Genomic DNA, 23,413 nt, shown 5'->3' with positions numbered 1-23,413 from the left:
TATCCTGGGGTCACTACTAATGTGGGCATTACTACTGGGGGCATTTATCCTGGGGTCAATACTAATGTGGGCACCACTACTAGGCGCATCACTACTGGGGGCATTACTACTGGGGGCACTATTACTGTGGGCACTGCATAAGGGTCACCACTACTGGGGGCACTGAATAAGGGTCACCACTACAGTGGGCATGCATAAGGGGCACTACTGCTGTTGGCATTATGTGTAAGGGGCATTAGTGCTGTGGGTATTGTATAAGAGGCACTACAACTGTGGGCATTATGTGTATTAGGGGCACTACAACTGTGGGTATTATGTGTAATAAGAGCACTACTGTGGGCATTGTCAGGGGTGTAACTAGGAATTTAAAGGCTCCATAGCAAAAAGTTTGTAAGGGCCCCTATGTACCACCCAGTGGTGAAAATTTTATATAACACATTTAACTTTGACACAGAAGATAGGCCCCTCTTAGCTCTGGGCCCCATAGCAGCTGCACCCCTTGTATCTATTGTAGTTAAGCCCATGGGCATTGTGTATAAGGGGCACTATTGTGGGCATTGTGTAAAAGGGGCACTACTGTGTGTTATAACATGAATAAAGGACATTACTATGTGGTGTAAAGTGAATCAGGGGCACTATGTGCAGTGTAATGTGAATAAGATTGTGCTACTGTATGGGGTAATTTTAATTGGGGATACTATTGTGTGACCACTCCCCTTTCTTCGGAGTCCACACCCTTTTTTTCAGCGTGCGCTGTCCCTTTATTGATAATGTGCCGAGGATGGGGGGGGGGAGTTTCATCACATCTCTAGGACCACTTTAAGCACTGGAAGGAGGTATATGTACTGTTTATAACCTATGTCTATTTGCATCATATTGATTTGATAGACCAAATATGCCATCAATTAATCAACACTTTTATAAATTATTTCTGTAATCAAGTTTGTTTAATTTATAGTAGTCAATCTGGTTTCTAATAGGGAAGATTGCATTATAAAATACAGAACTGCCACTTTAATCATTACTGTGTTTACATTAAAGCAGACTTATGAGGTAAGATAAAAAGTGACAATGTTTTTAATTCTTCAGCTTTTGCTATCCCCAAAATCTGGGGGAGCCTTAACTCTGGCGGATCACAAGGGTCTCACGGAACTTTGGGGTCACAAAATGTTGTGATGTTTAAGTCCAATTTGTTCCCACACCAATCACATTATTTAGAAATAACAAATACAGAAATGTATCAGGCTCATCTATTAAATACAAAGGGCCTGATTCAGCTTGGGTCACAGTTGCTAATGCGCATGCTATTTGTCGATTGTTGTGTACTGCGCATGCATAACAGTGCACGTACGCAAACTCGCCATTGCGAATGCACGCAAACTACGAACTCCACGCAGTGCATTCGCAGATTGATTGACAGGCAGAGAGCGTTTGGGGGTGGTGATGGGGGGGTGGTCGGGGAAATGCAGGCGTGCCTGTAAGTTTGAACGCCGTTGCATGGGACCTGGAAAGTTAGCAATTTGTAAGGTCTGACCAGCCACAATGCTGGGTGTGGATTCGATGTCCCTCGATGTGTCCGATGTTTGGCCTGGTGTGAGCAGTGTAATGAATGAGAGTGTAGGCAGAGGGTGTGTGTATATTAGCCGTGCGACAGAATTGCGAATGCAGCATTTGCATATATTCACCTGCCTACTGAATTGCACAGAAGTTAGCAACTGCGATCCAAGCTGAATCAGGCCCAGAGTGACAAATTATATATATATATATATATATATATATATATATATAAAGAAAAATAAGAGCCCGCAACATCCTGCTATAGAATGCAAAAAGGAAGTATTTAATCCATCATAAATAGTAAAAACCATCATCCAATAGTATAGTGCATATCCATTTAAAGGTCAGGGCATGCGGGGAGATCAGCAATAAATTCAAAAAAGTGGCATAATGAACAAGTCATAAAGTCCATGTAGAATGGCATAGATATACTCATCATAAGTCCATCCCCAAGCATGTAGTGCCCGACAGCTGTTTCGGTGTTAGAATGACACCTTCATCATGAGCAGCAATAGTGAATCCCAAAACCCACAATAAATACCTGCATAATCGAAATCAAATGCTTACACCTGTGTTGTAAAATTGTACCAGACGCTGGCATGGATCCCCTGAGCCGTCGAGACCGGAAGTCTCAACACGCGCTCCGGTCCCACGCACTACATGTGTACAGTATACACAGAGAGATGCTCCAAAGCGGAATTAGTCATCGGTTGCCAGGGCAACAAACAACGCTGGTCGGGGTGCCAGTAACGGAAGTGACGCTCTGGGAACAGAGCTAGTCACCCGTAGTCATGGCAACCAGACACACGTAATCTAAACTAACGAAAAATACTAAGGTGTCTAGCGTAATTAACAGAATCAAGACACTCGTTGCTCTTGCAACAATACATAATAGCAAAAGAAAGGGACGTTATCTCAGCAACATAATTAAAGTGTGAGCATATAATTGCGATACGCAGGTACAAAACATACAAACAAACAATTACACAGACAAAAGTTATATAACCTTGGAGAAAATAAGCAGCATATATATATATATATATATATATATATATATATATATATATATACACATATTTTAGAAATATGTATAAAAGAATATAGAAATATATAAAAAGATAGTATAGCATCAGAGGATCACATCTACAAAAAACAGCCTAAATTTAAAGCCTCATTAAGCCCATTTGGTGTGACACAATTTAAACGATTTATCCACATAGATTCACGTTGCAAAAGTAATTTATCACTGTCCCCACCTCTTCTAAGAGGGGGAACATGATCTATAGGGAGGAACCGAAAATCCCTCATTGTATGTCTCAATAAGACAAAATGTCTAGCAACTGGAGGCGTGTTGGAATCCACCTGTATCAAAGCCTTTTTAATAGAAGAGCGATGGAGAGCAATCCTCTCCTTGAGATGTCTAATAGTCTTGCCCCCATAAAGGAGTTGACAAGGGCATATAATCAGGTAGATCACATATCGGCTATCACATTCCAAGTGAAATTTAATCTCATACTTGATCTTAGTGAAAGGATTGACAAAGGAAGTACCAATATTGAGAAATTGCCAATTGATGCAACCCTGGCATCTAAAGACACCGTTATTAAGGCATAACCATGTCCTTTTATTCTTCACATTAGGACCCAAGTCTGATTTCGCAACAATATCTTTAATGTTGCTACTCCGTTTGTAACTAAAAAGTGGTGCTGTTTGACAAAATTGTCCAATATTTTCATCACATTGTAAAATATGCCAATGTTTATGAACAGCTTGACAGATATGCTTGGATGCTATTGAATAGGTTGATGTAAAGACCAAACGGTCTAGTTCTTGGTTGCATTCCTTTTTGACAAGTGCTTGTGTCTGGGTCAAATTAAGACAATATGAAATTGCCTCTTGTATCTCTTCAGCTGGGTATCCTCTGCTAATAAACCTATCACCCATCTCTCGAAGTGCTTCAGGTAATTCTGCACCATCGGAGGTGATCCGTACAACACGCAATAGCTGCGACAGCGGAAGGCCTTGCTTGAGGGGTGCAGGATGAAAGCTATTAGCTTGCAATAAGGTGTTTTTATCCGTAGATTTTTCTAAAAAGCTTGGTGTGTGTATATTAGCCGTGCGACAGAATTGCGAATGCAGCATTTTCATATATTCGCCTAAGTCCTGCCTACTGAATTGCACAGAAGTTAGCAACTGCGATCCAAGCTGAATCAGGCCCAGAGTGACAAATATATATATATATATATACATACCGCATATGAGCAGCTCCTAAATATCGGGGTCAATCTAACTTTCCCCAAAGAACTTATTACACTAGAAAATGGAATTGGATATGAATATGGGTAATGGAAACATAAATGTTGTGGGCAGTCCTGTTTTTTACAAAGGGAAATCTTTAAACAAGATAAAGGGTTTATATCCAGTGGCGGGCTGGGCCGGGGGGCAGGGTGCCATGTGCCCCCCGGGCCGCAGCGTCATGCGGGCCGCGGGCCGGTGCTGTCTGTGTCACTGTAACACAGACTGCACCGCGTGTGTAGCGCTGACCAGACGGAGTTCGGTCAGCGCTACACTGACAAACACACAGCCGCCGGCTCCGGCAGCTGTGTGTTTGTTGTAAGCAGCAGCCAATGAGAGTCTGTCAGACTCTCATTAGCTGCTGCTGTGCCCACTGCGGGAGCCACTCCATCTTCTGGCTCCAGCAGTGGGCAATGGGAGAGACGTCATAATGTCATATGACATCTCTCCCATAATGCAGAGCGGCCCGGCCCGGGAGGACAGACGGAGGAGCTGATGGTGGCGGCAGGAGCGGGGATTTGGGTAAGTGTTTTTTTTTATTTTGTTTTTTATATTACGTGTGTCTACTGGGGGGGGTGTCTGGCACTACTGGGGGCACTGCAAAGGGGGGACTACTACTACTGGGGGCATTACAAGGGGGGTGGGGGACTACAACTACTGGGGTCACTACAAGGGGGGGACTACTACTACTGGGGGCACTACAAGGGGGAAGGGAATTATTACTACTGGGGACTACTACTACTGGGGGCACTATAAGGGGACTACTTCTACTACTACTGGGGGCACTACAAGGGGGGTGGGGGACTACTACTACTGGGGACTACTACTACTGGGGATACTACAAGGGGGGGACTACTACTACTGGGAACACTGCAAGGGGGGGACTACTACTAGGGGCACTACAGGGGGGGACTACTACTACTGGGGGTACTACAAAGGGGGGGACTACTACTGGGGGCACTGCAAATGGGGGGACTACTACTGGGGGCACTACAAAGGGGGGGACTACTGCTTCTGGGGGCAATACAAGTGGGGGGGACTACTACTGGGGGCACTACTGGAGGCCTGCATAAGGGTGTTCTCTCCTGTGGCACACGGGGGCACTGCATATGGGCACTACGACAGGGGGCTGCCCTAATCTTTATTTTTACCTTACATTAATCCCATATGGACCCGCCTCCACCCTGGAACACTGGAGGGGGGGGACGCCGTAGCACGCATATTCTTCGGACACCGCCGCTACTCCTTTGCCAGGGCCGCCTGCATGCATTTGCCCCCCAGGCTAAAAGTTGCCAGCCCCTGTTTATATCTCTATGCATTCATACATGTATATTATTACTATGGATAGTATTAATTAATATTATTACTGCACTTGGCAGTAGGTAGTAGGATTCAGGAATAAAAATCTTCATGTCACTTGGATGTCCAGGTCTTTATGTGGTCTTTGCTGTAATAAAACCCTCAGTTAAAGATCTATAATATATGGCAGATGTTGATGTTCTTTTATCTCACCTTTTCTCTCTATCAGGAACCAGCAGTGCTCAGTCATCCTGCCATAGAGCCTCTGAGACCATCCAGAGACTTACATTTTACCACCAGTTAGGCCAGGGTAGTTTTGGAAAGGTAAGCAATGAAGTTCCAATAGTCACAGGGGAGTTTGGATGCTATTAGAAATGAGCAAAGCTGCAGCACAATTTCATTCAATCTGTCAGTTTTGATTTTGCATACACATTCCATGTAATGATATTCCTCATGTGGAAATCCTCATGTTTACTTATGAATATTTGTGTTGTTAATGTGTTATGAAGTATAAATGTGAGGCCTATGGGGTTGGATTGGAGGGCTTCTGGATTGAAGCTTATGTACATGCAATCGGGTGAGCTACATATCTAATAGTCTGGTTGTCAATAGATTTATTTGGGGGAGAATAAAACTTCATTGGAACTTTGTTTGATCGAACCATATTTAACAGGTATAGTGCTGGGATGGTGGCAGAGTCACTTCATTGTGCTATGTGGTGCAGTTGGGGTTTAATTAGTGAGCAGTTTACAGAGAGGTAGAAAAATCTAAAGATAGACACATAGGGACTGATTCTGATGCATGTGCAAGTGTGTATATCTGCAAACCATGCATGTACCATAGAAAGCAAATGCTGACTGTACATGTACCATGGAAAGCAATCACTGGCTGCACATGCACCATAGAAAGCAATCACTGGCTGCACATGCACCATAGAAAGCAATCACTGGCTGCACATGCACCATAGAAAACAATCACTGGCTGCACATGTACCATAGAAAGCAATCACTGGCTGCACATACACCATAGAAAGCAATCACTGGCTGCACGTGCACCATAGAAAGCAATCACTGGCTGCACATGTACCATAGAAAGCGATCACTGGCTGCACATGTACCATAGAAAGCAATAACTGGCTGTGCATGCATCATAGAAAGCAATCACTGGCTGCACATGCATCATAGAAAGCAATCACTGGCTGCACATACACCATAGAAAGAAATCACTGGCTGCACATACACCATAGAAAGCAATCACTGGCTGCACATGCATCATAGAAAGCAATCACTGGCTGTGCATGCATCATAGAAAGCAATCACTGGCTGCACATGCACCATAGAAAGCAATCACTGGCTGCGCCTGCACCATAGAAAGCAATCACTAACTGCGCATGCATCATAGAAAGCAATCACTGGCTGCACATGTACCATAGAAAGCAATCACTGGCTGCACATGTACCATAGAAAGCAATCACTGGCTGCACATGTACTATAGAAAGCAATCACTGGCTGCACATGCACCATAGAAAGCAATCACTGGCTGCACATGTACCATAGAAAGCAATCACTGGCTGCACATGCACCATAGAAAACAATCACTGGCTGTGCATGTACCATAGAAAGCAATCACTGACTGCATATGCACCATAGAAAGCAATCACTGGCTGCACATACACCATAGAAAGAAATCACTAGCTGTGCATGCATCATAGAAAGCAATCACTGGCTGCACATGCATCATAGAAAGCAATCACTGGCTGCACATACACCATAGAAAGAAATCACTGGCTGCACATGCATCATAGAAAGCAATCACTGGCTGCACATGCATCATAGAAAGCAATCACTGGCTGCACATGCATCATAGAAAGCAATCACTGGCTGCACATTCTCCATAGAAAGCAATCACTGGCTGCACATGCATCATAGAAAGCAATCACTGGCTGCACATGCACCATAGAAAGCAATCACTGGCTGCACATGCACCATAGAAAGCAATCACTGGCTGCACATTCACCATAGAAAGCAATCACTGGCTGCGCATGCATCATAGAAAGCAATCACTGGCTGTGCATGCATCATAGAAAGCAATCACTGGCTGCACATGCACCATAGAAAGCAATCACTGGCTGCGCCTGCACCATAGAAAGCAATCACTAACTGCGCATGCATCATAGAAAGCAATCACTGGCTGCGCATGTACCATAGAAAGCAATCACTGGCTGCACATGTACCATAGAAAGCAATCACTGGCTGCACATGTACCATAGAAAGCAATCACTGGCTGCACATGCACCATAGAAAGCAATCACTGGCTGCACATGTACCATAGAAAGCAATCACTGGCTGCACATGTACCATAGAAAGCAATCACTGGCTGCACATGCACCATAGAAAGCAATCACTGGCTGCATATGCACCATAGAAAGCAATCAGAATCCCGACCTGGGACTAAAGATAGGCATACTTACCACCCCTCTCGGCATGTTCATCTTTTAGGTTTCTGGCATCGGGCTATTCAGCCACCGGGACTACCGCTGTTGCAAAATCTTTGGCAGTAAAAGTATTAGAAAAGACTCAGGAGTTAGTTACTCTGTGGTTTATTATGCAGTTTGTTACCCATACATGAGATGGGGTTTCCAGATCCACACTGTCAGGCCTCTCTTAGGGCTCTATTTATTAACATTATTTTTACTAAAATAAAGTGAAATAGGGTGTTTTGACACCCTTTTCAAATTTTTTAGTTTGCCCTACAGTTACTATAGGGCGATTGGAGTACAATTCGTAAAATTCTACTCCAACCCCTAAGTATCACTTATTTTTAGTAAGCAGATTGCATTTCCCATAACTGTAATGGGAAATGTGATCTGCCTGGTAGTAACTAAAAATAAATTGTGAAAAAAATACCTAGGGAGGCCCTGTGATAATAACGCCATCTGGAGGTGGCGTTATCTAGGGTCTCCCCCAGTTATCGGACACCTGCTGTGCTCTAAAAGGCAGAGCAGAGGCGGGAGCTGGCCCCAGTGATCAGCTGTGTGGTCTCCCATGCTGCACTGCGGCCCGGTCATCAGGTGATCGAGTCCCAGTATGGGATATCACCTGACCGGAGGACATGGAAGACATCGCCGTAGGCCCGGATCATGCAGGTAAGTGTAATTAAGGGAGGGGGGGTGACGGGGGGGTCCGAGATTGCAGTGGGTGGGGCTTAGAGCCGGGGGCGGGCTTAGCACAAGGGGGTAGCAGCTGCGGCCGGTCGGCGCATGCGCGGGCACTTTGTCACGGTATTTTTTGCAAAAATACCGTGACTAGTGGGTGGAGGGGATTCACAGGGACAGAGCTTTATCGCAAGCTCTGTCTCTGCAAGGGTCAGAGGCGGATCTAGACTTTTCATTTAGGGGTGGCTGTTTAATCATAATAACCATGACTCCTCCTCTTTCCTATCCTGGCATCTCCCCTTTTGGGTGGGGTGGGAACACACCTTAGTGCAATTGTGAATAGGTGCATGGAAAGGTATGCGTTCATTATCCCGGCGGACGTGATGATGACGCTTACAATACCAGCGCCAGTATCCCATCTGCCGTGATGCCTAAGGTAAGTAGCGGGTTGGTGGGGATGGTTAGGCACTAGACGGAGGCTGAGGCACTGAGGGGGGAGGGTTGGGTTTAGGGTGCAGGGAGGGGGGCGTTAGGTTTAGGCACTATGGGGCGGTTAGGTTAAGGCACCAAGGAAGGAGGGTTAGGGTAGAAAGAAGGTTAGCATACCGACCAGCAAGGGTCGGTATGTTAACCCAGTCGGGACCGAGACGTCAGGATTCTGACTGCCTGGATCTGCTCCCCATGGAAAGCACCTAATATATATATATATATATATATATATATACATATATACACACACATATATGTTATATATACTGTATCTATATATACATATACACACACATTTACATATATATATATATATATATATATAAACACAATTCACTGAAAGCCCGGCACTCTGCTGACCACAATGAGGGTCTATACCTTGCTCCGGGTGCTCTCAGAAAACAGATCACTCCCCCAATGTAAACAGCAGCACATCAGCGGCACTCCGAAGACTTCGATAAAGGTGAAAACAGGTGTCTTTTTATTCTACGTTTCGGGTTCAGTGACCCCTTCCTCAGGAACACACATTATGTGTGTGTATATATTATATACTTCACCCCACAGCTCCTCAGTTGTTGGTGCCAGCATGCACATCACAGAGTGACACACACAGTTGTTCCTCAAACCCTCCCCAGGGCTGCAGAGACTGGCTGCTCCTGCAGTGTGCGGCACAAATACCAGGGGGGCAGAGTGGCGGGAGGAGGATGAGGGGACGCTTGGAACTCTAGCAGGAGGGATAGAGAGGTAATAAATGGGGAGCCTTCTATTACCTCAGAGGCAGAGCTGCTTCCCTTGCTACTGCCTGGCCTCGGTCCTGGAGCCGCTGTCACGTTGCGCTAGACAATGAGCATCAGCAGTGGATTGTGCCCAGTCGGAAACAGACAGGAACAGGAGGTGGAGGAGCGGGAGGCGGGACCATCAGCTAACCTGCAGCACTGCCAGTGCCACTGAAGTCACAATACTCTATGGTCATGACTTGCACCTGGAACATGAGGCTGCACACTGTATGGGGGAGTGACTGGCGCTTGCGCTAAGGGGGGCGATCGCTCCAATCGCCCCCCCCCCTGGATCTGCCACTGGCAAGGGATTTGTAGTAATTCCCTGTGATATTGACTGAATTCGCAATGCAAATTGAGTCGGTAATATCACACTACAATCTGCATTACAATGCGGATTGTAGTAAATAGAGCACTTAGTGCCCCTGGTCACTGACTATCAGAGAAAATATGTGACAAAAAATATTGCATCCATAATAAATAAAATTGTTGCCTAAACAAATAAATGATGCCCTTGATAATAAAGAAATATGATTATAATGAAATTAATCTTGTCCCTGATGTTAAAGAATTGACCTAATCCTAAAGAAAGAAATCTTCCAACTGTGGTCCTGATTCACTATGGAACGCAACTGTGAATGCACTAGCAATTACGCCCGCAGTTCAACTGTGATAGTATGGTAATCCATTGCGATCGCTATGCCGCTGGAGACCAACATAAGGACGCCCACTTTACCTTACACACATCCGTAATGTTTAGCAAGACTGTGAAACCATCAGTACAATTGTGTACCATCGCAGCCACACTTGCACAAGCCCTGACCTTACTCAGAAAGTGCTAACTTCCATGCACGCTATGAGGCCTCAGGCTGTGTAGGGCACCATAGTGGATAATTTATGCACGCCCCTGCAATGGCGTTCAAACGCATTGGCATGCCTGAGTTCAGCCGACCACCCCCGTTACCACCCACAAACAGCACTTCCTGGCAATCACTCTACGATGGGTCTGTGTAGTCCCGATCCCAGTATATATATATATCATCAGAAATACAGCATGAAAATATGAGATATGGTAAGAACTTACCCTTGTTATCTCTATTTCTACGAAGTCCATAGGGTTCCACAGGATACCTTGGGGTATAGGTGTGACGTCAGTCGCAGGGCACCAAAGAGTTAAGCTTTCAGCCTCCCAGGATGCACTAGGTCCCCCTCCTATACCCCGCCCCCGAGCCAAGGCACCTCAGTTAGTTACCAAGCCATAGGCCGGAGGAGGAGAAGGAAGAGAGAGAACAAAGATCTGGACACATACAAGAATCACATTCTCACCAGAGGGAGACGGAAAACCGGTGACCAGAGCAAAGCCCATCTGCAGCACAGGTGCGACAGGGCGGGAGTCCTGTGGAACCCTATGGACTTCGTAGAAATAGAGATAACAAGGGTAAGTTCTTACCATATCTCATATTTTCTACTTCAGGGTCCATAGGGTATCCACAGGATACCTTGGGGATGTCCCAAAGCAGTATCCTTTAAGGGTGGGGACGCTCCTGTGCAGAAAGGAGAATCCGCCGCCCGAAGGAAGCATCCTGAGAGGCGAAGGTGTCAAACCTGTAATACCTCACGAAGGTATGGACAGAAGACCACGTAGCAGCCTTGCAGATCTGAACTGCCGAGGCACCACGTCGAGCTGCCCACGAAGGACCCACAGACCTAGTGGAATGAGCCTTCAGAGAAGGAGGGACCGGTAGGCCTTCATGAAGATAAGCTTCAGAAATAGCCATACGGATCCAGGCTGCCAAAGTTTGCTTTGAAGCAGGCCAACCCTTTTTACGGAAGCCAAAGAGGACAAACAAAGCGTCCGACTTCCTAAACGAAGAAGTGCGGTCAACATAAGTCCTTAAGGCCCGCACAACATCCAAAGAGGCCTCACCCACGGAAAGACCCGGTGAGTTAAAGGCCGGAACAACTATTTCCTCGTTAATATGAAACTGGGAAACAACTTTGGGAAGAAACTCGGGCCGAGTGCGGAGCACTGCCCTGTTCCCATAAAAAACCAAGAAAGGGGGTCTACAAGAAAGAGCCCCTAACTCAGAAACACGTCTGGCCGAAGCAATGGCCAGAAGGAAAACAGTCTTAGCTGTTAGCCATTTAAGATCCACTGAGCCCAGTGGTTCAAACGGCGGTCCTTGGAGAGCCCTCAGGACCACAGCCAAATCCCAAGGCGCCACAGGTGGAACAAAGGGCGGCTGAATGCGGAGAACACCCTGCATAAAGGTGCGCACATCCGGGATTGTAGCAATCCTACGGTGAAACCAGACAGATAGGGCCGAAACCTGTACCTTCAAAGAAGCAAGGCGAAGCCCATGATCTAGTCCCGCTTGCAGGAAGGCGAGAATCCGAGACAGACGAAACTCCCGCGGTGCATAACCTCTCGGTCGACACCACTGGAAGAACGTATGCCACACGCGATGGTATATCCTCGCGGAAGACGGTTTCCGAGCTCGTAACATGGTCCGCACCACCGAGCTGGAAAACCCCCGGGACCTCAGCATGGCCGTCTCAACATCCACGCCGTCAAAGACAGCCGAGTCAGGTCCGGGTGAAGGCAAGGACCCTGAGACAGAAGGTCCGGTCGTAGCGGCAACCGCAGAGGAATGTCCACGGACAGACCCTGAAGGTCTGAGAACCAGTGCCGTCTGGGCCACGCGGGAGCGATCAACAGGAGCGTCCCTCCTTCCTGTTTGAATTTCCGGATTACCCGTGGAAGAAGGGAGACCGGAGGGAACAGGTATGCGAACCGGAACGTCCACCGGACGGACAGAGCATCCACCAGAGACGCCCCTTCATCTCTTGTGCGAGACCCGTACACCGGCAACTTGTTGTTGTGCCGGGACGCCATGAGGTCGATTTCTGGAAGACCCCACCTGTCCACCAGTAGTTGAAAAACGTCCGGGTGCAGGGACCATTCCCCCGGATGAACGTCCTGGCGACTTAGAAAGTCCGCCTCCCAATTGAGCACTCCCGGGATGAAGACCGCTGATATGGCCGGAAGATTGCGCTCCGCCCAAACCAGGATCCGAGAGACCTCTACGAGAGCCGCCCGACTGTGAGTTCCTCCTTGCCTGTTTATGTAGGCCACGGTGGTAGCGTTGTCCGACTGGACCTGCACCGGTCGACCCTGGAGAAACCGCTGTGCCTGCTGGAGAGCATTGAAGACCGCACGGAGTTCCAAGATATTTATTGGAAGCTCCGCTTCTGTTGGCGTCCACCTGCCCTGGAACAAGTGTGGACCCGAAACTGCTCCCCAGCCCCGAAGACTGGCGTCCGTTGTCAACAGGACCCAATTTGGAACCCAGAACGGACGTCCCTTGTTGAGGTGGGTCGTCTGTAACCACCACGTAAGGGACAGGCGAACCTCCTGGGTGAGCACAATCGTCTGGGACTTCAGAGACTGAGTCAGCCCGTTCCACTTGGACAGGATCAGGTGCTGCAGAGGTCTGGAGTGAAACTGGGCGTATTCCACCATGTCGAACACCGACACCATGGAGCCCAGTAACCTCATCGCCGAGTGTAAGGACACCCGGCGGCTGTGCAGACAACTGCGCACCCTTGACTGTAAAGCAGAGATCTTGTCCTCCGTCACGAAGATCCTTTGCTGTCCCGAGTCCAATAAGGCTCCAAGATGCAGAATCCTCCGAGACGGGATTAGAGTGGACTTCTGCCAGTTGATTAGCCAGCCGTGCCGTTGCAGCAGTGCAATGGTCAGGTCCAAGTGGCGTAACAGGAGCTCTGGAGATCCTGCCACCAATAACAGGTCGTCCAAATACGGCAACATGCGGACTCCCTGCAGCCGCAGAGAAGCCGCCATGACCGCCATCACCTTGGTGAAAACACGTGGTGCTGTTGCCAGGCCAAAAGGTAACGCCCGAAACTGGAAGTGGTCGCTGCTGATTGCAAACCTGAGGAACTGTTGATGGCGCCAAAGAATAGGGACATGCAGGTAAGCGTCCTGTATGTCCAATGACACCAAGTAGTCCCCAGGTTCCAGCGCCAGAATGATGGACCGTAGGGTCTCCATCCGAAACTTCGGGACCCGCAAAGACTTGTTGAGTGCTTTGAGGTTGAGAATCGGACGATATGACCCATTGGGTTTCTGTACCAAAAATAGATTTGAATAGAAACCCTGGCCCCTCTGGGAGAATGGAACTGCCACTATAACTCCAGCCTGGAGCATAGTGTGCAATACCTTCCGCAGCTCCGTAGCCTTGTTCCGGTCTGATGGGAGACCCGTGGTGAAGAAGCGAGCCGGGGGTCTGTGCCAGAAGGAGAGGGCGTATCCGTGGGAAACCACCTCCAGAACCCAAGTGTCTGTCGTAGTGGTCGACCAACACTGGGCGAACTGTAGCAGGCGGCCTCCCACCCTGGGATCCCCCAAAGGGAGGCCCGGACCGTCAGGCCGCAGGCTTGTCATCTGGCTTGGGGGCCGGACGTCTGGTACTCCATGCCTGCTTCCGGGGCTTGACCGATTTCTTAGGGCCAGCCTGTCGAGGAAACGACTGTGGTTTGGGCCTGCCCTGGGTCCTAGATGACCGAAAGGACGATGGTCCCGAACCAGAAGGAGCAGCGGCCGACGGGAGACAGGCAGATTTGGCTGCCGCCAGCATGGCCACAATCTTATCCAGATCCGGACCGAAGAGAACTTCTCCGGTAAACGGCAACGCTTCCAGACCTTTCTTGGAATCTGCGTCCGCCTTCCAGGATCGCAGCCACAAGGTGCGACGAGCAGCTACCGCTGCTGAAGAAATTCTAGACACCAGAGTACTAATGTCTAGAGCCGCCTCGTTGATGTAGGTGGCCGAATCACGGAGATTGCCAATCAACTCCGCCTGATCGGCCGGACAGTCGGATTCAAAAGAAGCCTCTAATGAATCCGCCCAGCGCTCCATCGCTCTGGCAACCCAGCAAATGGCCATAGCCGGCCGTGCTGCCCCCCCTGCAAGGGAATAAGCGGACTTCAGGCAGATTTCTACCTTGCGGTCCGTAGCATCCTTAAGGGAGGACATGGATGGCATCGGCAATGTGGCACTACGGACAAGACGGGTCACGTGAGAATCCACCTGTGGAGGGGATTCCCACTTCGCAAAATAATTATCCGCGAACGGATAAGCCACCGCCAGGCGTCTCTGCGGCTGGTATCTTTTGCCAGGTTGTTTCCACGCCTCCTCTAAATGGTCCACCAACTGACCCGAAAGAGGAAAGACTGTGGCATCGCCCTTCACATCTTTGAAAAAGGCATACTTAGATTTAGCCGCTGGGGGAACTTCGTCCTCAATCACCAAGGCTGTGCGGACCGCCCGAATAAGTCCAGGAATATATACTTTGGACTTAGCATCAGCGTCCTTAGTATGGAGAGGTTCCTGATCGTAAGGATCTAGAATCTCCCCATCATCAGACGTCCCTTCGTCATCCTCATAAGGAGCGGACAGAGACGCCACCGGCCTTTTATGAGACCGCATCACAGACTCCCCTTGCAACACATCCGACAAGTGCTGTACAGAACTCGTCAGGGAGTTAACCCACGCTGGCTCCTGAGAACCCGGGAGCGGGGAAATAGGGAGACTGTGGGGTACCACCAATTGTCGTGGGAACCCCTGCATGGGTGACGACACCACAGACTGCTGGGACAAACCCATCGGAGTAAACGCGGGCTGCGGAGCTAACTGGCCCACTAAAGCTGTTAACGCCTGAGCGAAACAAGCCCAGGGCGGCTCCTGTACCGGTGCTGTAACCGTAATAGGCCGCGCCATGGACAAACACTGCCGGCAAAGGCCCTCCGCGCTACCCTCCCCCTCCGCTAACGGTACTTTGCACGTGGTACACTGTAGCCGGAGGGGAAAATCACTTTCAGACATGATGGCACCACGTATGTGACCTCTCTCACCAATTAAGTATTAAATAGGCGAGAGACCACCCTGCAGCACCGCACCGCAAGGGCTTTAGCAGAAAGAACAGGGACAGTAATAAAGCTGACAGTTTAGAGAAGAAAAGATTACAGGCAGCAGCGCTAGCACAGTCACATACAATGCAGAAAAATAACAATTCCTGCACTAACAGCGCTGATCACTCAACTACACAGACACAGGGCCTGGTAGGACACAGCGCTGCATACACAGACCTGACCACAGCGGAGGAGAGGTATGCGGGGGGACCCAGACCACGATGCTTCCTTCCAGCAGCGTTCACCATGCGTTCTGGAGAAGATGGCCGCCGAGGAGCAGAGAGGAGGCTGGCCTGGGGGAGGAGCGCTGCCACAGGACCAGTCGGCAGCATGCAGAGAGGGCTGTGTGCAGCGGGGGAGGCGCCGGCTGTGAGACAGGGAAGGCGCGCTCCCCTGGCATGCATTTAACCCCTGGGACGCCGCAGCGCTACCGCTCTGCTGCGGTCCGCTGTCCCAGGGGGTAGTGGAAGCGCAGGTTGGTCGCCTGGCTCCACGCTGCAGCCAGTCCCCAGGGAGCCCCCTGCCTGGGGACTTAGGACCATGTGATCAGCGGGGACCCACCGCGGGACCCCGCTGCTTACCTCTGTCCCCCTTGAATCCGGCCATGGTCCGGAGCATCTGGGGTCACCGCTAGCTGTGACCCCAGACGCCCACCAGCATCCCCGGATCAGTACCGGCGTTCTGGTACCGGCGGGGTGTAGGGAAGACAGCATGGACGTCAGGACTGACTGTCCATGCTGTTCATCCAGTTGTGCAGCCACAGCTGCATGAAGAATAAGCTTCAGGGGCTCTTCTAGCCCCCACTCCAACAGGTGCACCCGACTCCGGCCGGGCACCAAACTAAACTGAGGTGCCTTGGCTCGGGGGCGGGGTATAGGAGGGGGACCTAGTGCATCCTGGGAGGCTGAAAGCTTAACTCTTTGGTGCCCTGCGACTGACGTCACACCTATACCCCAAGGTATCCTGTGGATACCCTATGGACCCTGAAGTAGAAATATATTTTCACATCTGAGCCAATTCACCCACCCGCTATCAAGAGATCCCTTTTTGAACTAAGGAAAGCACAGACGCGGCGGCACCGACGGTGACAAAGCGGGATGACAAAACAGCAGACCGCTGTGGCTATTGTGCCTACACTAGTGAGATGAGATCGGCATCATAAACACAAGCTTCTGCATATATATTGTGGTTAAATCAGAAAGCACTGTGCGGATACAGTACCCCTGGACTGATAATTTGTGGGAGTCGCTCCAGCTACAATAAAACTCTAGAGTAGTAAATAGAGACATTACCAGCGCTTTGGGACTATATCGTCCCTTTGTCAAGGCTTGATAAAGGGATGAAATAGTCCTGAAACGTTGGTGTCACATTTTTCATATGTACTTTTAAATATACGCTTTTGACACTTTCATACAAGTCTCCGAGTGTTGCCGCTTGTTTGTGCTGGTATAGTATATGTATATATATATATATATATATATATTATATATACACACAGTATGCCAGCACAAACAAGCGGCAGCTTGTTGCTTGTTTTTATACATTTCTGTGGAACCGTTAGTATTGTCAAAAGCGCAGACAATGCTATAATGTAAACTGGGCACTGCAAACAAACATAAAATGAAACAGCCTCTGAAGGATGTGACTCTAGAATTATTGGGAGTTCCTTCAAAATTATAGTTACACCCTGACCCTACATAATATGCATTAGGCTCCAGTGAGCCAGGATAGTTAATAGCTGGGTAGCCAATCAGGAGCCATCTCTTAAGGTGCGTACACACTAATGATTTTTTTAACAATTTACCAAATTCCAAAGCATCAGAATCGTTGTGAAGTGCGCACTCTTGTGGGGTCATCAGCCACATCATCAGGTTGGTCCTACATGCAGCTCTACATGCAGTCCAACCTGACGATGCGGCTGATGACCCCATGTTGTGGGATGCGGCAGGGTAAGACATTGGGCAGTCAGGCACCGGATCGTCTATTGTGTACCATCCATCCGATATGTCAGCCCCTCGGCGGGGGGGGGGGGGAGACACCCAGTGCCAGATGAAGGTCCACATGGGCCTGGAGCTGAAACTTATGAAGGGCCTATTGTGTGCCGGCGCAAGGGTTGTGACCAACACAACATGGGTCTGACTAGTAATGTGGAGGGTATGACCAATGTTGTGGGGGCGTGGCACTCCTCCAAATATTTATTCTTGCCAGGTGCAATCGGCATCAGCACTCAGGGAACTTTTAAACAGATGAGTCAGCACTCAACACTTGTGTTCCAATGTTTCAGAATTGAATTCTTTCCTCAGGGAACAATGGGCCTGATTGAAAGTTGTACACAAACCCAATGATTTACGTACATCTCTGATGTTTGTCAATCTGCACATGCACAGAACCTGTACTGCACATGTGCAGATCTCTATCTGCAATTATGGTTGCAGTGCTCCCTAAGCCACAGCATGATTGACATGCTGCAGCTGTTTGGGGACAGGGAAGGGGGGTTGATGGCCAGAGTTACAGAAAATGATGGTGTGTCAGCCCCATTTTCTGGGCGTACAGAGGCTTGTGACTGCACCCTTGGATGCAGCTTCACTTGCCCCAGAAGTGAGAAATTCACAGCCATCCTTGGTAACCTGAGGGTCACTCAAATGAATGATATTCATACAGATGGTCATACTGCTCGGATCACAAAGCATGCAGTGGGTGTTTTTCTGCTTCTTTTACATATTTTAATACAGCAGTTGCGTCTCTCTGTGAGAACTGTGCACAACTGTGAATCAGGCCCAATGTACATTATAAACTCACCTTAAATATCCATAGTTGAGTTTCCAGCATGGACCTGGCAGGCTGCAATCGGCGGCAGCTGCTCTCGGTAAAAGCAGAAGTGCATAATCACGTTGGCGCATCCTGACTGGGGTTTGCATAGTTACTATAATAGAGTGTATACATAAAAAGAAATAGTCCCAAGTACATGAAAGAAGGTAATAACACATATACAAACATAATGATCCTGTGAGCCTAAGATGCTAATCACAATGAGCCAATAAACCTGACACGTATATAATAAAAAGAATGTAACAACTGCATTAGAGTCCTTATCACATAGAAAATGTACAAATCAACTAGGTCTAAAAGGAAAAAAAGTATAAATAAATCTGCAGCACATATAATAGGCCTCCATCTACATAATGTAATGCTGCATTCAATTGTTGACATCCTGGATGTCGACATTCAGAACATGTCAACTTTATGCAGTCGACATGCTGAATGTGGACAAAATATAGCACTCCTGTCGTCAGGGGTATGCCAAAACTAAAAGAAAATAGCTTACCTCATATCCCATGATACCATGTGCGATTCCAAATGCTGCCCCGCATTTGGAATCACACATCCTGACTATAGTACACTGTGTTGGTGTCATAATAATAAATATATATCTGTATATACATACACACACACACATATATATCTTAATCCGCCAACATCTGTCCCGCCTCTGACATGCATAGTGGGAGCCGGGGCACTCACCATAAGAGCCAAAAGCATCCACTGCAGCGAACCACAGGACAGGCCGTAGCTGGAGAGGACGAAGGAGGACCACTCTGTGGGTGCCAGGAACGGGTAAGTATTGAGCAGGGATGGATTGGGGAGGAGGGGAGCTGGATGGATCGGGAGGCAGGATGGGGCTGAGCGAGTGGCAAACCGAGTCCCTTTACTAGTGTGTGTGTGTATGTGTGAATATAAATATATTTATAAAATATATGTATTCGTATCCACTGTTGTCCTTAAAAAGGAATATATGTATATATATATATATATATATATATATATCTATAAAGGGTAATGGTCATTGACAAAATCATGATGAAGCCTGGACCTTCACTCATTTGAACTGAAAATAATGGAGTTCTCCCTCTCTGTGCAGGGAGGGAGCAGCAAGGTGGTTTTCATTGGGCTGGGCTAGGGCTGGATTAATGGTTTGGGGGTCCAAGTCACTTAAAAGTGGGGGTCCCTATAGACTTAAATTAACAGCATAGTCATAATAAATTAGATAGATAGTAAGAGGGAGCTACAAATAGGCGGTACATAATAAAGAGCCTTTCACACCATTTCCATAACATAAGAAACATTTATTTAGCATATATTCATAATTTCATATACAAGTATTCACATAGGCAGAGCCACTCATGCAGATCACATATAAAGTCACTCATGCAGCAGGTCATATATGCAGTCATATATGCAGCAGGTTACATGTGCAAATAAGCATGCAGGGTCACACATACAGAGGATCATATATGCACACATGAGACACACACACATACTGTACTTAACAGTAGTTAAACTCTCTTACCTTGCAGGCAGGTACTGGATGTTGTCACTAGGGAGTTGAAAGTAAACAGGGGCTCTGTAGCAAATAATCTGCCCTCTGTCCCATGATGGCAAACCATCAACAGTCAGCAACAGGCAGGAGGACAGTACACTGGGCCGTTTAGCCCCGCCCCCACACTCGGAACACGCCCCCACACTCGGAACATGCCCAAACTCTCTTTGCTTGCTTCCTTGCACTGCAGCAGTTCCATTTTAATTAATGTCCGTTTCCTCCCTTTAATCCAGCTCTGTGTGCAGGGCCACGGAGAGCACACGCCACACAGCAGCTGGCAGCTTGAGGCAGGATTTTTTTTTTTCTATCAACACTGCCAGCTGATCCTGTTGACAATGGGCCTATTTTTATGGTGGGCCTGGAGCTGAAGCTCCACCCGCCCCATTATTAATCTGGCCCTGGGGACACCGGTCACATTGATGGGTACAATCGTTGTTTAGTGTGTACCAAGCTTTACACTGTCAGCTAATCACACATTAGAGCAGCTGCATATTCCAAGTACTTCAAGTCTCTTTCTGCAAAGTGGAAAACACTAATGCACACTTAGCAAATGCTCCTCTCATCAGTATCTGCATACTTTTACCTCCAGCAATTAAGGTGCTGATAGGGGGTGGAGGGTGGTGTATATTTCAAAGTACCTGTCCAGGAACACTTGGAACTGGTGATCAGACCCTTATCCTCCCATCCATGGTCCCAGCTAAATTGGATTATGGGTGTGGGAGGGTGCATACATAGCAAAAGCTTCTTATGGGTCTATCGTTTCTTTTTCAGTAATCCAACAGTTAATACACAATCACTGTGAAACAACAATGCATTTGCCTTTACATTCCTGTGTGGCTTATGAGGATGACTCTGTAATATTTCCTCTAGGTCCTGCTGGCTGCAGATTCCTATGGCAGTCACCATTTGGCCGTTAAAGTCATGAGCAAGAGAGAGCTGCTAGCGGAGGGCGAGGAGGATATGGTGTTTGTGGAGAGGAGGATATTAGAACTTGCATCGGGAAGCGCCTTCCTTATCCATGGGTACTTTGCTTTCCAGACCAAGGTACTGCTGTCATTATCGCTTTATTGCTCAATATATACACATATACAATATATCCTCAATTTCCTCTGCTGTGACTCTTCTTTCCTAGAAAGCAAATCTCATCTAATAATTTCCAGAAATCCTGGCATTCTGTATCTACAACACTTGGTGATATAGAGGTTATTGAAAATAGACAATAGAATTGAACATTGTACCTGAGTGAATGTGTCGCATCAGACTTTTAAGTGCTTCCTGCAGTTTTATATTCATGTACACAGCAATTTTGTATCTCCTGCCATATCTACTCCAGTGCTGGCAGTACATGAATATGGTTACATTTCTTATTAAAAGTGAAGGATGCAGTTGTTAAAGTGGGCCGAAAAGAGGCGGAACTGCATTCCGTCAGTTCCTCGTTCCCCCTCCTCCAGCCCACCTTACCCGACCAGTCGCCCCATGCCGCAGGGAGGCTCCATTTGCCGGGAGGCTCCATTTGGCTGTTTACTTGGCCTAAATATGTCACAGACATTCGCCGATAATCATTTAATAGTGGGATTATATGAGGAGCTGCAGTTACTGGGCTGATAAATGGGAGGACATAGCAGGTGATGAGTATGGGATATCCTAACATAGAAATATAGCTAAGAGCCAGCTGTCCACTATTATAGGGATATATAATTTATTATACCACCATCACTGCTATAACACATTCCTCCCTAACCTCTGTAACAAGACATTCCCCCTCCTCACTGCAGTAACATACTGTATTTCTTCCCCACCCCTCCCAACTCATACTTACCTACTTTTACATTGTGCTCTCCAGGAGAAGCCGGAAAGGAGATGCAGGTGGGCAGTAATGGGCAGGACAAGACTATTTATATAAATAGGCTGTGTCCCCTTATGACAAAATGCTGTGAATCGCGCATATTTGAATAGGTAGTGGGGCCAAATGATGCATTTATCATAGAAACGAGTCATTATGCCCCTCCCCTCCAGACGGACCATGGATTCCTAGTAAGATTCTCCCTATTCTGCCCACTTTACTCGACAGTAGGTGGGATGCGGGAGAAGTGCCTGCTCTTCCGGGGGTGTGGGAGGACTACTTGAAAAATCAGTCCAATTTGTTCCCTCCTGGCTTCCCCGACATGTGTAATGATACTACTGCTTCTTCCATAAACAGGAGCACGTGCTTCTTGGCATGGAGTACGCATGTGGTGGGGATTTCCATCAGCTCCTCACAAGGGAAGGCCGCCTTGACATCCCCAGTGCAAGGTGAGGATATAGAATGATATCTTGTAAACACAACTAGATAGAGGATGGACTTAATGAACGTTTTCTTCTGATGTATGGAAATAGATAACACAGTGTTTATAAGCATAAATTACATCTGTGTTATATCTTAGAATAAAAAGGAGTATCTTGTAAACAGAAGGAGGCTAAGAAAGTAATCAGATGTGCAAAGGTAAAAGCGGAGGAGAAAATGGCACAGTCAGTGGGAAAAGGGGGCAAAACTTTTTTTTTAAGTATATAAGCGAAAGGAGAAAAACAAAAGGTGGAATAAAAAGATTAAAGACAGAAAGAGGCAGTATTGTTGAGGGAGACAATGTAATAGCTGATCATCTTAATAATTATTTTTGTTCAGTATTCACTACTGAGAGAGAAGGCAAGGGGACAGTGGCATGTGGGGAGTTTGACTGGGGTGGTACACCTGTCAAACCATAACACAAGGTGAGCTCAGGGAGGACAGAAACCTCCCATGGAGCAGACGGGAACAGTAGGTACAAGCACATTTACAGAGGAGAAGATCCTAACAGAACTCTCAAACCTGAAAGTGGATAAATCAACGGGGCCTGATGGGATACATCCAAGGATACTAAATTAGCTTAAAGGGGTGCTGGTAACACCATTAACAGGATTATTCAACCAGTCACTAGCTACTGGAGTAATTCCAGAGGACTAAAAAAAAGCAAACGTTGTCTCACTGCACAAAAGTGGAAGCAAGGAAGAGGCAAGTAACTACCGACCAGTGAGCCTTACATCAGTAGTAGGGAAATTGGTGGAAACACTCTTAAAATAAAGAGTCATAGATTATCTCAAAACAGCATGGATTTACTGGTGGGAGATCATGTCAAACAAATCTTATTGACTTTTTTGACTGGGTGACTAAGGAAATAGATAAAGGGGGGCCATAGATATAGATAAGCTAGACTTTAGGAAGGCTTTTGACACTGTTCCACATCACAGACTGTTAAATAAACTGGAAAGCATGGGATTGGATACAAAGATAGTTGAATGGATAAGATCATGGCTGCAGGATAGGAAACAGAGTTGTAGTAAACGGAGTGCAGTCTCAAGAGGGAAATGTTACCAGTGGAGTACCTCAGGGATCTGTATTTGGACCATGGATTCCTGGTGAGATTCTCCCTATTCTGCCCACTTTATATGGGCAG

General features: G+C 47.5%; 1 protein-coding gene across 3 annotated transcripts in view; it reads left to right on the top strand.

Annotated features, from left to right (window-relative positions):
• Positions 1-23,413, top strand: part of LOC148517925 (protein kinase C delta type-like) — a 122,871-nt gene that overhangs the window by 58,862 nt on the left and 40,596 nt on the right. Inside the window, exons 2-4 of one of the 3 annotated variants that reach the window (XM_088478056.1) lie at positions 5,381-5,475; positions 20,814-20,987; positions 22,144-22,235. In XM_088478056.1, coding sequence (XP_088334182.1) covers positions 20,865-20,987; positions 22,144-22,235 — 215 coding nt within the window. In that variant the 5' untranslated portion in view covers positions 5,381-5,475; positions 20,814-20,864. Of the gene's footprint in view, positions 1-5,380; positions 5,476-20,813; positions 20,988-22,143; positions 22,236-23,413 lie in introns of those variants that run through there. The other 2 variants (XM_088478058.1, XM_088478057.1) reach the window with 2 other exon arrangements.

This window comes from Taudactylus pleione, unplaced genomic scaffold, assembly GCF_031769625.1.
Source record: "Taudactylus pleione unplaced genomic scaffold, aTauple2 ptg000206l, whole genome shotgun sequence".
NCBI lineage: Eukaryota > Metazoa > Chordata > Amphibia > Anura > Myobatrachidae > Taudactylus > Taudactylus pleione.
The sequence above is the reverse complement of the archived record's forward strand: the minus strand, read 5'-3'. Positions and strand labels throughout refer to the sequence as shown.